This window comes from Schistocerca piceifrons, chromosome 7 (genome assembly GCF_021461385.2).
Source record: "Schistocerca piceifrons isolate TAMUIC-IGC-003096 chromosome 7, iqSchPice1.1, whole genome shotgun sequence".
In the NCBI taxonomy this organism is placed as follows: domain Eukaryota; kingdom Metazoa; phylum Arthropoda; class Insecta; order Orthoptera; family Acrididae; genus Schistocerca; species Schistocerca piceifrons.
Window position 1 is genome coordinate 250,742,165 of NC_060144.1, and position 18,229 is coordinate 250,760,393.

The 18,229-nt window shown below is 42.1% G+C and overlaps 1 protein-coding gene across 1 annotated transcript in view; it reads right to left on the reverse strand.

Moving 5' to 3' along the window:
- Nucleotides 1-9,665: 9,665 nt before the first annotated feature.
- LOC124805601 (myrosinase 1-like) overlaps nt 9,666-18,229 on the reverse strand; it is a gene marked incomplete at its 5' end in the record, with an annotated part of 126,735 nt that continues 118,171 nt past the window's right edge. The window contains one exon of the mRNA XM_047266168.1: nt 9,666-9,792. Within this exon, the coding sequence (XP_047122124.1) occupies nt 9,666-9,792 (127 nt within the window). The remainder of the gene's footprint in view (nt 9,793-18,229) is intronic.

The window sequence follows — 18,229 nt, forward strand, 5'->3', positions numbered from 1 at the left end:
AAACAACGACAAAGGAAGAAGAGGGACTGAAGCTGTCGACTTGATCCTAGTTGGTCAATAGGACTGTAAAAAAAAAAAGGAAGATCTACAGTGGTCACAGGTTACTGGTTACTTACACTAGCGAACTTATATTCCATCACGAACCTTTGTGCATAGAGACCATAAAGGAAGGAGCCGGCCGCAATCCCATTACTCCCCATTACCCTTGCAAATCCCGATCCCGGCTACAAATAGTCATCGTCAGCGCACCCTCGTTGCTCTTCAATAGACTCGCGGCAGTCAATGTAACCACACGCTCTCACACAAGTATAGGCAGAAGGACGCAGGTCCTTCAGCCTACACATCTTTTAGAGCCTGTGGTAACATGGGCTGCCGCAAGAGTATTGAAGAGCAACGAGGGTGCACTGAGAATGGCTATATGTAGCCGGAGTAGGGATTTGCAAGAATAATGGGGGCTAGTAGCATTGCAGCTGGCTACAGTTAAATGGTTGTAATGGGTGAATGGTTATCTGGAAAGTCATTTGCAAACAGAAACTGGGAAAAGTTAGCCAGAGTGGAACTCTGGGGGCCACTGTAAGTTTCGAGTGCCACATAATTTTTTGGGTCTCCACCCAGTTTAATTAAAACTGGGAAAATTTAATATAAGAACTGAGTTAATAGCTGACTTGGTAAGTATAGCTAAAGTGTTAATATTAACAAAAAGATCCAAGTGAGTAAATGGATTGAGCAAATGGAAACAATTTAATACCAACGTTAAATCAAATAATTCAGAGAAAGCTGAAGTTTTAGCCTCAACAAAAAGAATAAGATAATGAGACAAAAGTATACAAATACACGGCCTGGATTTTGTGCTTCAGGAACTCCAGGTGGGATGTCTTAAAAATAATCTTACAAAAGGGGAAGGATTTGTCTGAAAAACAGTCATCACAGTTTAACATAGATTATTAAATAAAGATGAAAAGGAGATCTTAGGTCTTGATCTTGAAAAACTCACAAACATACAGGATTCACACACGCACGATAAGAGATAAAAGGATTTTAGTCCATCACAATAAGTCAAAGACTCAGAGGTTCATCCCTACGGCTCTGATTAAATTATTGTGAATAAGAATACTATGGAACAGTTTCCGACCAAGGAATTTGTCTGCATCACCTTGCACATAAAACTAAGGTACTCCGACGTGAAACACCCGCAAAGGTCGTGAATATTCATGAACAAAGCAAAATAGCAAAGACTCGTGAAAACTGCAAGAGTACAAATGCGAACCGTATAGACAGAAAAAGCAATAAAGCACCACACGGAGTTAAGAATAAAATTATTCAAGATGATACTGAAATTACACACGACGAAATTACTATCACGTGGTATGAAAAAAGCTACGCCAGCTTAAAATTGAAACGAAATGAAAAGTAAAATAAATAAAAGACATACACACGAGGAAAGTTCACACATACATTCCACTTAAAAGACTAGTCAGAGAACTGAATTTTAAACCTGTGCTGGAGTAACGAACTTTCTACACCACGTGTTCTGCCTACACAAAACGAAGACCGTAAAAAACATACTACATACAGAAAAATATACTCGTGATTACACTCTGAGAAATTCGACTACCGCATCTGAAAATGAATTAGCAGCTCAAACGTTTACATTAATTACAATAGCTGCCCACCCTCACACATTAACACACTCACTAGTCGCTCTTAAGAGTACTGTATTTAGTCGGTAAAGATCCAATCCACAGTGACGAGAGCACGCTCGGCCTGGAACGATTGTCCCCCAGGTAGCCGGAAGAGGCCGGAGTGGTCCTTACCGCCACCAATTTAATTACTGACGAATGACTACCGAAGGGGTGCAAATCTCTTTGCCTTGACAGAGACAACTACGTTGGCTACACTGGTGATGCCACAGCAGACAGCCAGATGCTGTACTGCTAACATAAGACAGAATCAACAAATACACTCACTCAGCCATTCATACAGATGATAAAGAGAGAAAGGAAATTTCGGAGGAAAAAATGTAGGCGATGAACAGAGGACTAGACGATTACTGTAAGTGTATCACTGAGTGGGGCAAACACGAAGTACAAAAGTAAATCGCAACCAACCGAACGTGACACCACGAAATACAAGTAAAATACTATGAAACGAATCAAACAGAGACGTTTCGCAATGTGCCTCTCCTTCCTTACAGTCTACAGTCAAGTTCGACAGTGAAAGGAACCTGTGGCCACTGGATGTATTCCATTTCACTTATTTTATTTTTAACTCAGACATCCGTTTCGTTTTTGTTAAAAAAAACCTCAAAACCATGTTCTGAAGTAGAGTTTTGTTTCTCCACTAGACAGTATCACACACATACGTCATACTAACAAATGTAAATCCACCTAATGATGGAGGTTCAAACCTTTGAAACGCATCGTGAAGATAACAAAAAGTGACTGGTAACTGTAAACCTGTTGTTTCATTCGTTGTCATATTAGAATCTATTTTACATGCGATAAACAGCTTTAATGGACATCGCAGTGTAGCACAGTGATTAACACTGGACCATCATTCAGGAGAGCAACATACATATCTCCACTCATCCACTCTGATGTACACTCTCCAGTCACATTGAAGTGACCACCGGTGAAAAGCCAGCTTATGTTGATTTTTCTTCAGACTTGCTTCCACTCTGAAGCGCCAAGTCAGAATTGCATCTCTAGTACCTTTACCTTTCCTAAAGACAAACTGATCGCATTTAACATTTCCCCAATTTTCTTGTCCCTTCTTCTTCTTCTGTACATTATTCTCGTCTAAGGCTTGGATGCATATTATAAGCTGAGTGTGCTATTGGCGTCGAACCTAATTGCCATGTGTAAAGCCGAGTGTGCTCTTCGTTTCGCACCTAACTGCCCTTGCTATCTTCGGAGTTGTATGGATGATATTTTTTCCGAATGTCTAAAGATACATCGCCAGTCACATGGATTCTACACACCAACTTCAATAGTCATTTGCTTCTCAGTTCCCCAATAATTTTAGAAATTTCGATACAATGGTTAACAACCCTTCTGCTCTAATTGATAACGTTCTAGAACTCTTTTAAATTCTGTTATGTGGGACCGCTGTATCACCAACATTGCGTTAACTTCAGGCCAATCTGTCCCTCACGCAACTCATATCAACAATGATAGTAGCTCGGAAACAACACAGCAGACGAATGTTCACAGTTTCGCTAGCGCGAAGTTAATGCAGATGAGTCGCAAAAACAATCTCATAATGTTCGAGTACAGCATTAAGCGTGACCTGATTGAGACAGTTACGTCGATTAAACATGTAGGCGTAACGTTGCAAAGAAATATAAAATAGAATGAGCATGTAAGAATTGTAGCGGGGAAGGCAAATGGTCGACTTCGGTTTATTGAGAGAATTTTAGGAAAGTGTGGATCATCAGGAAAGGAGACTGCATACAGGACACTAGTGTGACCCATAACTTGAGTACTGATCGAGGATTTGGCAACCGCACCAGGTCGGATTAGAGTAATATATCGAAGGAATTGAAAGGAGGACTGTTAGTTTTTTACCGGCAGGTTCGAACCTCACGCAAGTGCTTCAGGGACTCAAATGGGAATCCCTGGAGGAACGGCGACGTTCTTTTCGAGGAATAATATTGAGAAAATTTAGAAAATCGGCATTTCAGGCTGACTGCTGAACGATTCTGCTGCTGCAAACGTATATATCGCGTAAGGACCACGAAGATAAGATTAGAGAGAGTAGGGTCGTACGGAAGCATATAGACAATAGTTTTTCCCTCGCTCAGTTTGTAAGTGGAGCAAAAGCGAAAGTGGCTAATAGTGTCACAAAGTAACCTCTGTCACGCACCATACGGTGGCTTGACGACTACGTATGTAGACGTATATGTAATATCATATTCTCTACGTCTTTCTTATCGACTGCGGTTTCCTCTTCTGTCAAGTCATCAGACAAGATCTCCCCCCTTCAAAGAGGCCTTCAGTGTGTACTTCCTTAAGATTACCACCCTTACATTTATATTTACCAAATGTTGTGTTGACTTTTCTATATGTTAAGTCAGTCTTTCTCACGATCACTCGTTTTCCATTTCTTCACATTTTTCCTGTAGACTTTTCACCTCATCACCCAGAATTTCCTGTTTATTTCGTTTATAGCGCTGTATTTTTCTCTAACCCTCAACCGCCGGCCGGTGAGGCCGAGCGGTTCTAGACGCTTCAGTCTAGAACCGCGCGATCGCTACGGTCGCAGGTTCGAACCCTGCCTCGTGCATGGATGTGTGTGATGTCCTTAGGTTAGCTAGGTTTAAGTAGTTCTAGGGGACGGATAACCTCCGATGTTAACTCCCATAGTGCTCAGAGTCATTTGAACCATTTCTAACCCTCAAGTTTTTTTGTGCTTCCTAAGGTATTTCTTCTGCTACCCAAGTTTTCTTCGGAGATACCTCCCTTGTACCTACGTCTGGCTGTCCATCATCTGTAAGTGCCCTTTTCAGAGATTTCCACTCCTCTTCAAATTAGCTACTTACTGTGGTATTCCCAATCTCATTTTCCAGATCCATTGCGTCTCATTATTCCTCATTACTTCAGTGTCCCATTTCCTTCCATACTGCCTCTTCCGTACGATTTTCTTAAAATTCTTTTTATCATTACTAATTTATGATCTGAGTCTACGTCTGCTCCTACGTACATCTTACAGTCCAACATCTGACTTCGGAATCTCTGTTTGATTATGGCTCCCGTTCATGTGATTCTTGAACAGAGCATTCGGTATTACTAACTGCAATTCATTGCAGAACGTAGCCCTTTGTTCTATTCCTCCCCGTACAACTGCATTCCAATCCCCCGTGATTATTACACTACTGGCCATTAAAATTGCTACACCAAGAAGGAATGCAGATTATAAACGGGTATTCATTGGACAAATATATTATACTGGAACTGACATGTGATTACATTTTCATGCAATTTGGTTGCATAAATCCGGAGAAATCAGTACCCAGAACAAGCACATCTGGCCGTAATAACGGCCTTGATACGCCTGGTCATTGAATCAAGCAGAGTTTGGATGCCGTGTACAGGTACAGTTGCCCATGCAGCTTCAACACGATACCGCAGTTCATCAAGAGTAGTGACTGGCGTATTGTGACGAGCAAGTCGCTCGGCCACCATTGGCTCTGAGCACTATTGGACTTAACATCTGAGGTCATCAGTCTCGGCCACCATTGACCAGACGTTTTCAATTGGTGAGAGATCTCGAGAATGTGCTGGCCAGGGCAGCAGTAGAACATTTTCTGTATCCAGAAAGGCCCGTACAGGACCTCCGACATGCGGTCGTTCATTATCCTGCTGAAATGTAGGGTTTCGCAGGGATCGAATGAAGGGTAGAGCCATGGGTCGTAGCACATCTGAAATGTAACGTCCACTGATCAAAGTGCCGTCAATGCGAACGAGAGGTGACCGAGACGTGTAACCAATGGCATCCCATACCATCACGCCGGATGATACGCCATTATGGCGATGACGAATACACGCTTCCAATGTCCGTTCACCGCGATGTCGCTAAACACGGATGCGACCATCACGATGCTGTAAACAGAACCTGGATTCATCCGAAAAAATGACGTTTTGCCGTTCGTGCATCCAGGTTCTTCGTTGAATACACCATCGCAGGCTCTCCTGTCTGCCCGTCAATGGTAGCCGCAGCCATGGTCTGATAGTCCATGCTGCTGCAAACGTCGTCGAACTGTTCGTGTAGATGGTTGTTGACTTGCAAACGTCCCCATCTGTTGACTCAGGGCCGGCCGCGGTGGTCTAGCGGTTCTAGGCGCTCAGTCCGGAACCGCGCGACTGCTACGGTCGCAGGTTCGAATCCTGCCTCGTGCATGGATGTGTGTGATGTCCTTAGGTTAGTTAGGTTTAAGTAGTTCTAAGTTCTAGGGGACTGATGACCACAGATGTTAAGTCCCATAGTGCTCAGAGCCATTTGAACCATTTTGTTGACTCATGGATCGAGACGTGACTGCACGATCCGTTACAGCCATGCGGATAAGATGCCTGTCATCTTGACTGCTAGTAATACGAGGCCGTTGGGATCCAGCACGGCGTTCCGTATTACCCTCCTTAACCCACCAATTCCATATTCTGCTAACAGTCATTGAATCTCGGCGAACGCGAGCAGCAATGTCGTGATACGATTAACCGCCATTGCGATAGGCTGGAATCCGACCTTTATCAAAGTCGGAAACGTGATGGTACGCATTTCTCCTCCTTACACGAGGCATCACAACAACGTTTCACCAGGCATCGCCTGTCAGCTGCTGTTTGTGTATGAGAAATCGGTTGGATACTATCCTCATGTCAGCACGTTGTAGGTGTCGCCACCGGCGTCTACCTTGTGTGAATGCTCTGAAAAGCTAATCATATGCATATCACAGCATCTTCTTCCTGTCGGTTAAATTTCGCGTCTGTAGCACGTCATCTTCGTGGTGTAGCCAGTAGTGTAGATTTTCGTCTCCTTTTCCTTACTGATTCATCTGTCCTGTATCCTCAAGTACTTCCTCTATCTCTTCATATTCTGCTTAACGGCATTAATACGTGAAGTATAGATTTTTCTGTTACATCTGATGAGAACAACACTATCAATGAGCTCTGAACTTTAACTCATTCTCTGCTCTTCTTTCCTTTTCATATCGAGTCCCACTCCCAGTACAACATTTTCCAGCCAGAAGTCCGTATCTTCTCTCAATTTCACATCACTGACCCTTATCATCCTTAGATTGAGCCTTAGTATTGCCCTTTTCATATTGTATAGCTTCCCTCCCACGTTCAAACTTCTGACATTCCATGCTCCGACTCGTAGAACGTTATCCGTTCGTTGGTTATTCCATCTTTTTCTCGTGGTCACCTCTCCATTGGAAGGCCCATCCCGGGAATCCGAAAAAAGTGTCAAGCCAGAGTGTTTTGCCTATGGACAGATCATTATGGAACTTTTTCAGTTTCAGGCCACACGCTCTGTGTCTTTAATGTGGTGGGATTCCATTGCCTTATTCGTGCTCATTTCGTTGATCATTGCTGATTCTTCCGCCTTTCAAATACAGTTTCCCACATCAAGCGCAAGAGAGTGTCCTGAAATTCTATGCTCATCCGCCCTCTTCGACAAGGGCTTTGGCAGAACGAGGTTGACTAACCTTGTTATGATGGAAGTCTTCGGCCACCGTTACTGATGATTTTTACATAGCAGTTAATCAGTGGCTGGGTCCAAACCCGGTACCCACGACTTTTTAATTACTACTCAAAAGCGCTAACCACACACCAGGGCTCCAATAGCAGTCCAACGCACGTTAAATTGAGGGATCATGGTTGTGTAAGAAGCGTATATTATGAACTTCTCCCATGGAGAGGATCTCTCTGTCACAGTGACAGAAGAAGAATTAGTGGGACATAGGTAAACCGGTATTAGAGGCTGACACAACTAAGGAAGATTTGATATCAAACATAGCAAAACGGAATTTGTAAAATCGTAGGAGTGAGTGCTAACCAAACGATTGTTGTAGTCATTATGGAAGAATACCATCCACGCAATCCCGAAGATAGCGAGGACAGATAAGTACGAACATTATCGTACAGTAAGCTGCCTAACTTAGCGTTTCTAGTGTTTCTAACCAAGATAATGTGGAACAGAAGGGATAAGAAAATTGAGGGTCTGATGCACGACGATGCCTTTAAGGAAGGTCAAGACACTACACAGGCAATTCCAACATTACCTTTGACAATTGAAGTAATACTTTAAAAAATCAAAAATCTTTGTTAGGATACGTCAACATAGGGAAATCATTCGCCATTGTAAACAGATGGCAGACTTTATAAATCCACAGAAAAAAATGGGATACGCCGCGGAGAAAGACAATGTGAGCAAGAACTAGTGGGACACAATAGGAATGGAAGACCATTAGGTAATTGTTCGTATTAAAGAGAGCAGGGCAGAGGTACAGCTTTCCTCTTATACTGTTCATTGCGTACACAGGTGAAGCAACGAAAGAAACGAATGGAAGATTCGGAGATGAAACTAAAATTCATGTAAAAGGTTAATAACTATAAATTTACTGAAAACTTCGCTATCCACTGTGAAAGTGAGGAAGAAGCACTGAACCTGCTGAAAGAAAAGCACGGTTTACTGAGAGCACAATGTAAAATGAGAATGAACGGAAGAAAGACGGAATGAGATTTGCGATTAACATAATGACATAACTGGGGGCTACACAGCAGACTAAGTGATGGAGTAGGCCTAATGATATTCTGGAAACTAAATAACACATGCCAGAGGAAGCAAGCAAAATAATTCCAAACAATTTTTAGAAAGAAATTTTAATACGCTGTGGTTGTAACTACGCCATCGCTACTTGAGAGGGCTGCAACGAGAAACGAGTTATCTTAAGTCAACGAAGTTTTGAAATAAACTCATTTTAACTTCCACATGAAAGGGTAACATTTGCTAATTGCATACCACTTTTATGTTCCAGGTTACAAACGTTGCTAAACATGTCGATTATCTGCATTATCATGACTGACTACTAATTGATTGGGAAAACCTGGATTTCCCATTAATTTGAAAGAATTTGATGTTCTAATTTGAAATATTTCCACACGAAAAACTAAGAGTCTGTTCTTCACGTAACAGAAAAATTCAGTAACTTTTATTTTGCAAACATCTTATGGACTCCGTGAATAATGATTTAGTTTAAATGAAACAGCAACCAGTGAATGAATACGTTGCTCGTAGCTTCTTACGCAACTCCACCTTGTTTTCAGCGAGATATTTGAAATGACTTGGGGTAATTAATAACTTTCGTCGAACTTTAATTATGGGCTGCATGAGTGAATAATGACAGATTATTTAACTGAATATGTTACTAACTGGCAGCTAATTTTGACGTGTGCTACAGAAACTGTATCGCGGCTGATAAATTACAGCAACTAGCCCTTTTCTTGCATCAGGAACACCTAGTGCAGCTGTGAATCTAATTTATTGCTGTGAGCTTCCCCAATGAGACGCGTTCCAGTTCACATTCCCATAAATACGTGCGCTAAACAACTTCCTCATTTCTACCTTCTTCATTGGTTCTCGTTGGTAGACTAAGCTAATCGAAAGCTTTAAAAGTATTGGGTGTGAAAAACTAGATTGCCTATGCATTTTCAGAGTATACACCGAGCTCACTTGCAGATAACCGCTTATGAGCTCGCTGTCGACGGGACATTAAACTCTAATCTCCTTGTCCTCCTCCTCCTGTTAGAGAAACATAGGGGAAACTATAGTAGAACACCATCACTCCTCCATCTAGCACTAACGGAAAAGTCTTACATTATTTTTATTCTGATCATGGGTCATTTGGAACAGAAATCATTATATACCTTTCAGTAAACCATACTAAGCTGCACATGTAACTCACTCCTTGCCGAAGCACCGCCAGGACCATGTCATAAGCAGACACTTGATTAGACAAATGAAACGATAGTTTATTTATTTTTATTTTATTTATATAGAATATGAGTTGTGTGCCGTAGACCCACAATCATGTACAAAGTTTATGCCTTCTATTCTTTGCTGTTGCATTACATTGTCTTTTGAAGCATATAAAAGCCATGTACATGTTATCATGGGAAGTACTCTATGGGCAACTCCTTGTTAGAGTAGATCTGAGATATAGTCTGCACCGAGTCCTTCGCTGTCCTGGGTCGCTCAGTGTCGTTGAAGTCGACCTGATACAGGCCGAATTTAATGCTGGAAAATAAAAATAAGAACATCGTGATTGATTTACATAAGAATTATGCACTCCACATTGTATTGACACTTTCATGTTTCAACTTATTACAAAAGGCCTTCAGCATACACTGAATAACGTACTACTTCTCAAATACTCTGAAATATAATCTGTGTAAGTGGTTAATTTGTTCTACTTCGAACAGTCGAATAATTTACGTCTAACCTCTGAAAAAAATGTAGATAATTTTATGCAACAAATAAGTTACAATTAAAGGTACAAATCATTATGAAAAAATCGATTAACATCGTTCTTTTGATAATAAAGAGAAGGTGGAAATGTGTCTCAGGTAACGTTTTAGAAGGTTAAAGAGGCATTGGAAGAAACAGAAAAGGAAGAGATATACCTAAGATATAATCAATGATTATAAAATCCAATTCGGATGACACTGTAGGCGTACCTTTCTAGTCGTCTATATGAGCAGCAAGAGTACTTCTTTAACAACGTTTTACCCTACTGCTAATATTTTTTAGTATATTGGTATTCGTTTCTATTACTTCTGTATCTGTGACATATCAGTAAGGTGCTATTGTTAATATTGAGGCTGCTAATCATGTTATGGCACAAAAGGAAAGACAAATGAATACTACTTATGTATTGTGGAACAGCAGAGAATAAGTCACTACGCATAAGTTTTTATGATCCCTGACTCACATGTCAAAATACTGTGCAATTAGTTCCGTGCACACTAGTCACAATAGAGGTGGACAGGTACTGTGTAATAAACCGTGCCACCTATAGAGAGATAATGCATATAGGCCAAGTCAGGTGCATGCCTTCCATACTGCAAAGCAACTACTAGCAAGACGAGACGCGTACTGAGGAGACATGGACTGACACCAGTGTTCCGGACAGTCTTCAGGACAAGAGATATTAGACGTCCAGTTAAAGACAACATATGTCTTCGAATTTCAGGCGTGTATGGTGTCCCCTGTGGTAGCATTACATAGGCCAACTATTCACACTGCTGGCGAACGTTGTGAAGAACATTCACGACGAATTGAAGAAAGGGAACTTGAGAAGTCAGTCGTGGCTGAACATTGCCTGGAAGACGAGCATAAAATGCAAATTGACAAGACGAGAGTTTTGTCCCGGACACCAACGTCCTGTGACTCTGTTATCATAGGAGCGGTCGCAATTAGGATAACCAGCAACAATTTCAAAGGAGACCAGGGGTACACACTTAGCAGGGCTTGGGAGTTGGCTTTGGACACTGAGCGAAAGCAAAGATGTAGACTGGACGCATGTACGAACGTGGAAGCGATAGTTTCAAACGTGGCGTCGGCCCCTCGTGCCACGTGACGTCACTCGGTCCCGCGGCGGGGCGGAGCCGCTAGGAGCTGCCCAACTTGTTTTTTCGCGCATGCGCCACTCCGTCCCTCTCTAGAAGGTTCCAGACGCTGCTTCTACACAGGGTGTTACAAAAAGGTACGGCCAAACTTTCAGGAAACATTCCTCACACACAAATTAAGAAAAGATGTTATGTGGACATGTGTTCGGAAACGCTTAATTTTCATGTTAGAGCTCATTTTAGTTTCGTCAGTATGTACTGTACTTCCTCGATTCACCACCAGTTGGCCCAATTGATGGACGGTAATGTTGACTTCGGTGCTTGTGTTGACATGCGACTCATTGCTCTACAGTACTAGCATCAAGCACATCAGAACGTAGCATCAACAGGTTAGTGTTCATCACGAACGTGGTTTTGCAGTCAGTGCAATGTTTACAAATGCGGAGTTGGCAGACGCCCATTTGATGTATGGATTAGCACGGGGCAATAGCCGTGGCGCGGTAAGTTTGTATCGAGACAGATTTCCAGAACGAAGGTGTCCCGACAGGAAGACGTTCGAAGCAATTGATCGGCGTCTTAGGGAGCACGGAACATTCCAGCCTATGACTCGCGACTGGGGAAGACCTAGAACGACGAGGACACCTGCAATGGACGAGGCAATTCTTCGTGCAGTTGACGATAACCCTAATGTCAGCGTCAGAGAAGTTGCTGCTGTAGAAGGTAACGTTGACCACGTCACTGTATGGAGAGTGCTACGGGAGAACCAGTTGTTTCCGTACCATGTACAGCGTGTGCAGGCACTATCAGCAGCTGATTGGCCTCCATGGGTACACTTCTGCGAATGGTTCATGCAACAGTGTGTCAATCCTCATTTCAGTGCAAATGTTCTCTTTACGGATGAGGCTTCATTCCAACGTGATCAAATTGTAAATTTTCACATTCAACATGTGTGGGCTGACGAGAATCCGCACGCCATTGTGCAATCACGTCATCAACACAGATTTTCTGTGAACGTTTGGGCAGGCATTGTTGGTGATGTCTTGATTGGGCTCCATGTTCTTCCACCTACGCTTAATGGAGCACGTTATGATTTCATACGGATACTCTACCTGTGCTGCTAGAACACGTGCCTTTACAAGTACGACACAACATGTGGTTCATGCACGATGGAGCTCCTGCACATTTCAGTCGAAGTGTTCGTACGCTTCTCAACAACAGATTTGGCGACCAATGGATTGGTAGAGGCGGACCAATTCCATGGCCTCCACGCTCTCCTGACCTCAAACTTCTTGACTTTCATTTATGGGGGCATTTGAAAGCTCTTGTCTACGCAACCCCGGTAACAAATGTGCAGACTCTGCGTGCTCGTATTGTGGACGGCTGTGATACAATACGCCATTCTCCAGGGCTGCATCAGCGCATCAGGGATTCCATGCGACGGAGGGTGGATGCATGTATCCTCGCTAACGGAGGACATTTTGAATATTTCCTGTAACATAGTGTTTGAAGTCACGCTGGTACGTTCTGTTGCTGTGTGTTTCCAGTCCATGATTAATGTGATTAGAAGAGAAGTAATAAAATGAGCTATAACATGGAATGTAAGCGTTTCCGGACACATGTCCACGTAACATATTTTCTTTCGTTGTGTGTGAGGAATGTTTCCTGAAAGTTTGGCCATACCTTTTTGTAGCACCATGTATAAGTAGAACATCATGCCAACACCGGCAGTCGGTGATTGTAACGTATGATAACGAAATGGCGTGGCTTGTAAACCGATAACGTCTTAATTAAGGTGCCAAAAAAGGACGTAAAGGCAACGGTCTTGTGATTATATGGGTGGTTAGAAGGCACATCAGGACTAAGTCAATAGGGTAGTCCTCACCATGTATGTCATATCCTGTCCTATTGCTATTTGTAAAGTATAAATATTTTAACTACTTACGACATACTTCAGCTTACCGCTAAAGTTAGGTTGTTTCTGTATTTCGTCTGTTTTGAAGCATTTCTTCTTACAACTAATGTTGTTAACTTGTCTGATTTTGTTTCTATAACATTGATGAATGTGGTAGCTACACATTGTCGTGTTTTGTGTTTATATGTACAGGTTTTCTTCCTGGTTAGTATTTAGATTACCTATACTCTCATTTTGTTTCACCGCTCACCGTTTTAAACCTTCCACCAACCATATCTGCAAGCAACAACTTCGTTTGCCTCCTTTGTGGTGTTCTCTCTCACTGGTATCTCGTAACAGATGTTCACGGTTCTCCTATTAGTAGGGCCAGACTAGCAAGACAGTGGCTGCTTTCGGGATGCTATGGAAGTGCCTTTCACAATTCGTGTGGCCTTTTTCTATTTGTAATATTTCTAATGTGTTTCGTAATCCTCAGGATAGTGGTTTTCCAACGAGCTTTCATGTATTGGTAACTTCTCAGGTTACCTGTTTTGTACAGTGAGTCACCTTTTGTTTGCAGACAACGTAGTGTATAAAATAACCTCAGTTCTTTCCCGCTTTATGTGAGTAATGCATCGTCATTAGTTTGCCATTACATTTTCATTTATAATCACTGTTTATCGACAATGTGCAGTAACACATTGTTTCCATCGTTACAGTAAATACCACAATAAGCAATTACATTATTCCGATATTGATAGTAAACAATAAAATCTGTTACAGTTTTCTTCACTATGACGCAAAACACAAACATTTGCATGAATGAAACATATTCTGACTTAGTTTCCATCTCAGAAGTCATACATGTCTTTCTCTCACAATGTGATTGCTGGCAGTTAAGTCCCTAAGGTCCATGAGATTCCTATGCAATAGCTTCGCCTGTGTGTGGCTTCAATACAGTTCGTCTGAAATGTTAGCCGCGCTACCGCTACGGTCGCAGGTTCGAATCCTGCCTCGGGCATGGATGTGTGTGATGTCCTTAGGTTAGTTAGCTTTAAGTAGTTCTAAGTTCTAGGGGACTGATGACCTTAGAAGTTAAGTCCCATAGTGCTCAGAGCTATTTGAACCATTTGAAATGTTAGCTTGTTTGTGCGTTCCCACAGATTGTATACTGGATCATCTTACTAAAAGTTCAGTTTGTGTTCAGTAACTGCTTATAAAATAATTCGTTGACCCCTATTTCTATTAAAAAAACGCTTTCTGTATTTTGCGTATGCCTTTTGCTGTTTTTGAAGATTGTATTTCAAAGATTCGCCTGATTTCGGGGCTACATTTCCATCCTTACCTTAGTAAATTATCGAGCGAGGTGGCGAGTAGTTAGCACACTGGGATCGCATTCGAAAGGACGAGGGTTCAAATCCGCGTCCGGTCATCTTGATATAGGTTTTCCGTCATATCCCTAAATCGCTTGAGGAAAATGCCTGGATGGTTTCTTTGAAAGGACATGGCCGATTTCTTTCCCCATTCTTCACTCATCCGAAGGGACCGATGACCTCACTGTCTGATCACCTCCCCCATATCCACTAACCAGCCAACCTCAGTAAAACAACACCTGTCCACACGTCAGTGAAGTGATACACAATTTTCTCGCTGAAAGTGACGTTTTTTCCCTCCACGATTTCGATGACACTTGGTAAAACGTTGCCCGCTTGCTAAATATCTATGATTAACAGTTTATGTTCCTATATGATTCGGGACCAATAGCTAGGACTTAGCAGAATGGCTCTGGCAGTGACTTCGAACGCAGATTAATCTTTGGGTGTCACCTGACAAGCAGATCCGTCAGGGACATAGCAGCTCTCCTAAAGCTTCCCATGTCGTCTGTAGGTGACGTGCCTGTGACGTGTAAACGCAAAGGTAGAACTACAGTAAACCAACGCCAGGTAAACCTCGTGTGCTGACGGACAGGGACGACTGAGCGTTGCGGAAGGTGATTTGTAGCAATCTTAGCTAAGTAGTTCTTCTTGTCCTACGTGATTTAAAAAATCGAATTTATTATCCGAATAAATCACTCGAAGCTTCCAAAGTGCTCCCAGATGTGCATCTAGTACAGTGAGTGTGCCTAGGGAGTTGAAAGGCGTGACGTACAATGATCGAGCATTTCCTCATAAGCGGTACATTTCTGTAGTCAATGCCAAGTGATATTTGAGGCCATATGAAAAGCGACGCCACTGGACAGTGGATGACTGGACACGAGTTATTTCGAGTGATGCATCACGCTATATCTGCGACAATCCAATAGAAGGGTTTAGGTTGGGTGAATGCCTTGAAAACGTTACAAGCTATCACGTATTAAGCCAACGCCCACCTAGGGAAGAGATGCTGTTGCCGTACGGGGCTGCATCTAGTGGTTAGGACGTGGTCCCCTTTTCGAACTTAAGAAAACGCTGAATGTCAAAGGACATGAATAAATTATACAACTCTGTATACTGTGTAAAGTAAGGTACGATACACGAGTTGGAATAACTGTCCTTAAATTAAAGACGTTATTTTCTGTGGCAAGATATTCTCACAAATTTCCAGTAGCTACCTTTCTCCGTCAAACAAATTATTTAGTTATCGAAATGAAACAGGGGAAATCTAAGCTAACGTGGAAGATTCAAGTTTTCTTGAACCTGTTGGCTGAACCCAAAGCGTCAAATGCAGGCAGTCATATAGGTGTACATATAAGATCAGTTCCGAGACAATGATGACATCAGCATGATAATGTAGCCTGTCATAAAGCAGCATCTGTGAGGCAATGTTTTATCGGAAACATTCCCGAAATGGACTGGCCTGCTCAGAGCGTCAACTTGAATCCAACGGAACAATTTTTGGATGAGTTCGAACCCCAACGTCCAGCATCACCTCCAACATCACATTCTCTGATTCTGGTTCTTGAGAAAGAATGGCCTGGCACTCCTTCACAGGCATTCAGATATCGCATCGAAAGAGTCCCTACCAGATTCGTACAGGAGAAGAATGCGCAAACCCAGTACAAATGTCCACTAAGAGGAGTCTGGACGGATTTTGTAAAGATACAGTATTATTTGTTGGCCAACAGGAGTAACTGTACTCTTGATGCTTCTCCTCCAAATACACCTTGTACGCGAAAGTCGTGCCTCTGCAGTTGTCACGCGTAGAATCAGTACGCGCAAGTCACTGCTCATTTTGGGAAAATTATCTTGCGATCTAACCAACTGAAATCACAAGTTGATCGATAACGAACCAGGTAAATTGCATGAGCAGAGTAAATCTGCGACTTTACTCAGTACACACAGAAACGAATACACTTTACAAACTTCAGGCATTAAATTTTTTTAAAAAAATATTGCCCCAGACTTAAATTTAAAAGAGTTCCTATTTCCCGGTAGCAACCAAGCTTTCACTTTCTTGTTTTCAAGACAAACCCAGTGCCGTTCGTCTGCATTTGGAGACGACGGGAAATTATGGCGATGTACTGCATTGCCATAAACCAAAAATCGCCGACGACTTTTTTGTGACCATTCATGGCCAAGAGAGAGAGCGCTACAATCTGGTTGGAGAGACTGACCACCAAACACCTAAATTTAAATTTCAAAGCCACTCGTGTTGTGAAAATATTGTTTGAATTTTTATGCCACACCCAGGGCGGTGACTAAAGTTTTCTTTTATCACCAAATCTCCTGGAATGGTGTGTGACGGGTCAACCGACCGGTTTTCGGTTGTCTAGGGAGCTGCTACATACAGTTGCACTCTGTACGACACAAGTTTAAAATGTATGCCTCTAACAGCTGTTGTTATTAAAATGTAGGAAGTGGGTAATCAACAATTCTAGGCTACAATAGCCAACGAGAGTTAAACAGAGACCGACAGTGGTAATCTCTGCTATGTGTCAGCCGGCACGTAGACTGTTGGTAGGAAAACCAGCGGTGTTTACAAACAGTGGACCATGAGGTGTTCAAAATAAAAACACTAGAAAATACATTGCTGAGTTGCATTCTATATATACATTTTCATTTAAAAAAAGTTCCATAGTAGCTTAATGTTACCATTGTATAACACTTGTCTTTACAGAACTTCTTATAGTTCTGAATCATCTTTACCAAAGACAAAATGAAGTCCAGATGTCTGATATTTGGATTTGTTCTGTGTTATACACTGAAGAGCCAAAGAAACTGGTACACCTGACTAATATCGCGTAGCGCCCCCGCGAGCACACAAAAGTGCGCAAAACGACGTGGCATGGATTCGACTATTGTTTGAAGTTATGCTGGAGGGAACTGACACCATAAATCGTATCTAGACATATCAGGGGTCCCACATCACTCCAACTGCGTGCGCCCCACACCATTACAGGGGCTCCAGCGGATTGAACAGTCCCCTGCTGATATGCAGGGTCCACGGATTTATGGGGTTGTCTCCATACCCGCACACGTCCATCAGTTCGATACAATTTTAAATGAGACTCGTCCGACTGTCCAACATGTTTCCAGTCATCAACAGTACAATGTCAGTGTTGAATGTTTCAGGTGAGGCGTAAAGCTTTGTGTCGTGCTGTCATCTAGGGTACACGAGTGGGCCTTCGGCTCCGAAAGCCCATATCGATGATATTTCGTTGAATGGTTCGCACGCGGACACTTGTAGATTGCCCAGCATAGAAATATGCGGCAATTTGCTGAAGGGTTGCACTTCTATTCCTGATATTCACGGTACACTCGTGAAATCGTCGTACGGAAAAATCCCCACCTCATCGCCGTCTTCTGCGTGTTTACATATCTCTGTATTTGAATACGCATACCTATACCAGTTTCTTTGTCGCTTCAGCGTGTATTGGATAGTGGAAAGAGGATAACCTCTTCAGCCTTGTCTTTGAAAAAAGCGTTTCCTACCGTTTCGTACCTTTCCCTATTTTTAGGAAAACACTAGTGTCATTATAGAGCCTACTAGGTTACTTGATATGTCAAACGTTGTATTCTCTAAGACTTCACACAAACTTCACATTTTCCATTTTTCTCAAAATCCATACTTAAAATCTGTCCAAGTATTTTTTTATTTCTATTTGTCTCTCCCATGTTCAGAGCTCTAAAATATTGCTTTCTAGATCAAACAATTCGCAACTATTTTTATTAATTCTATTAAAATTTTTGATGCAAAATACTTTTCATCTTCTCAAAATATTTTTTACTCATAATAT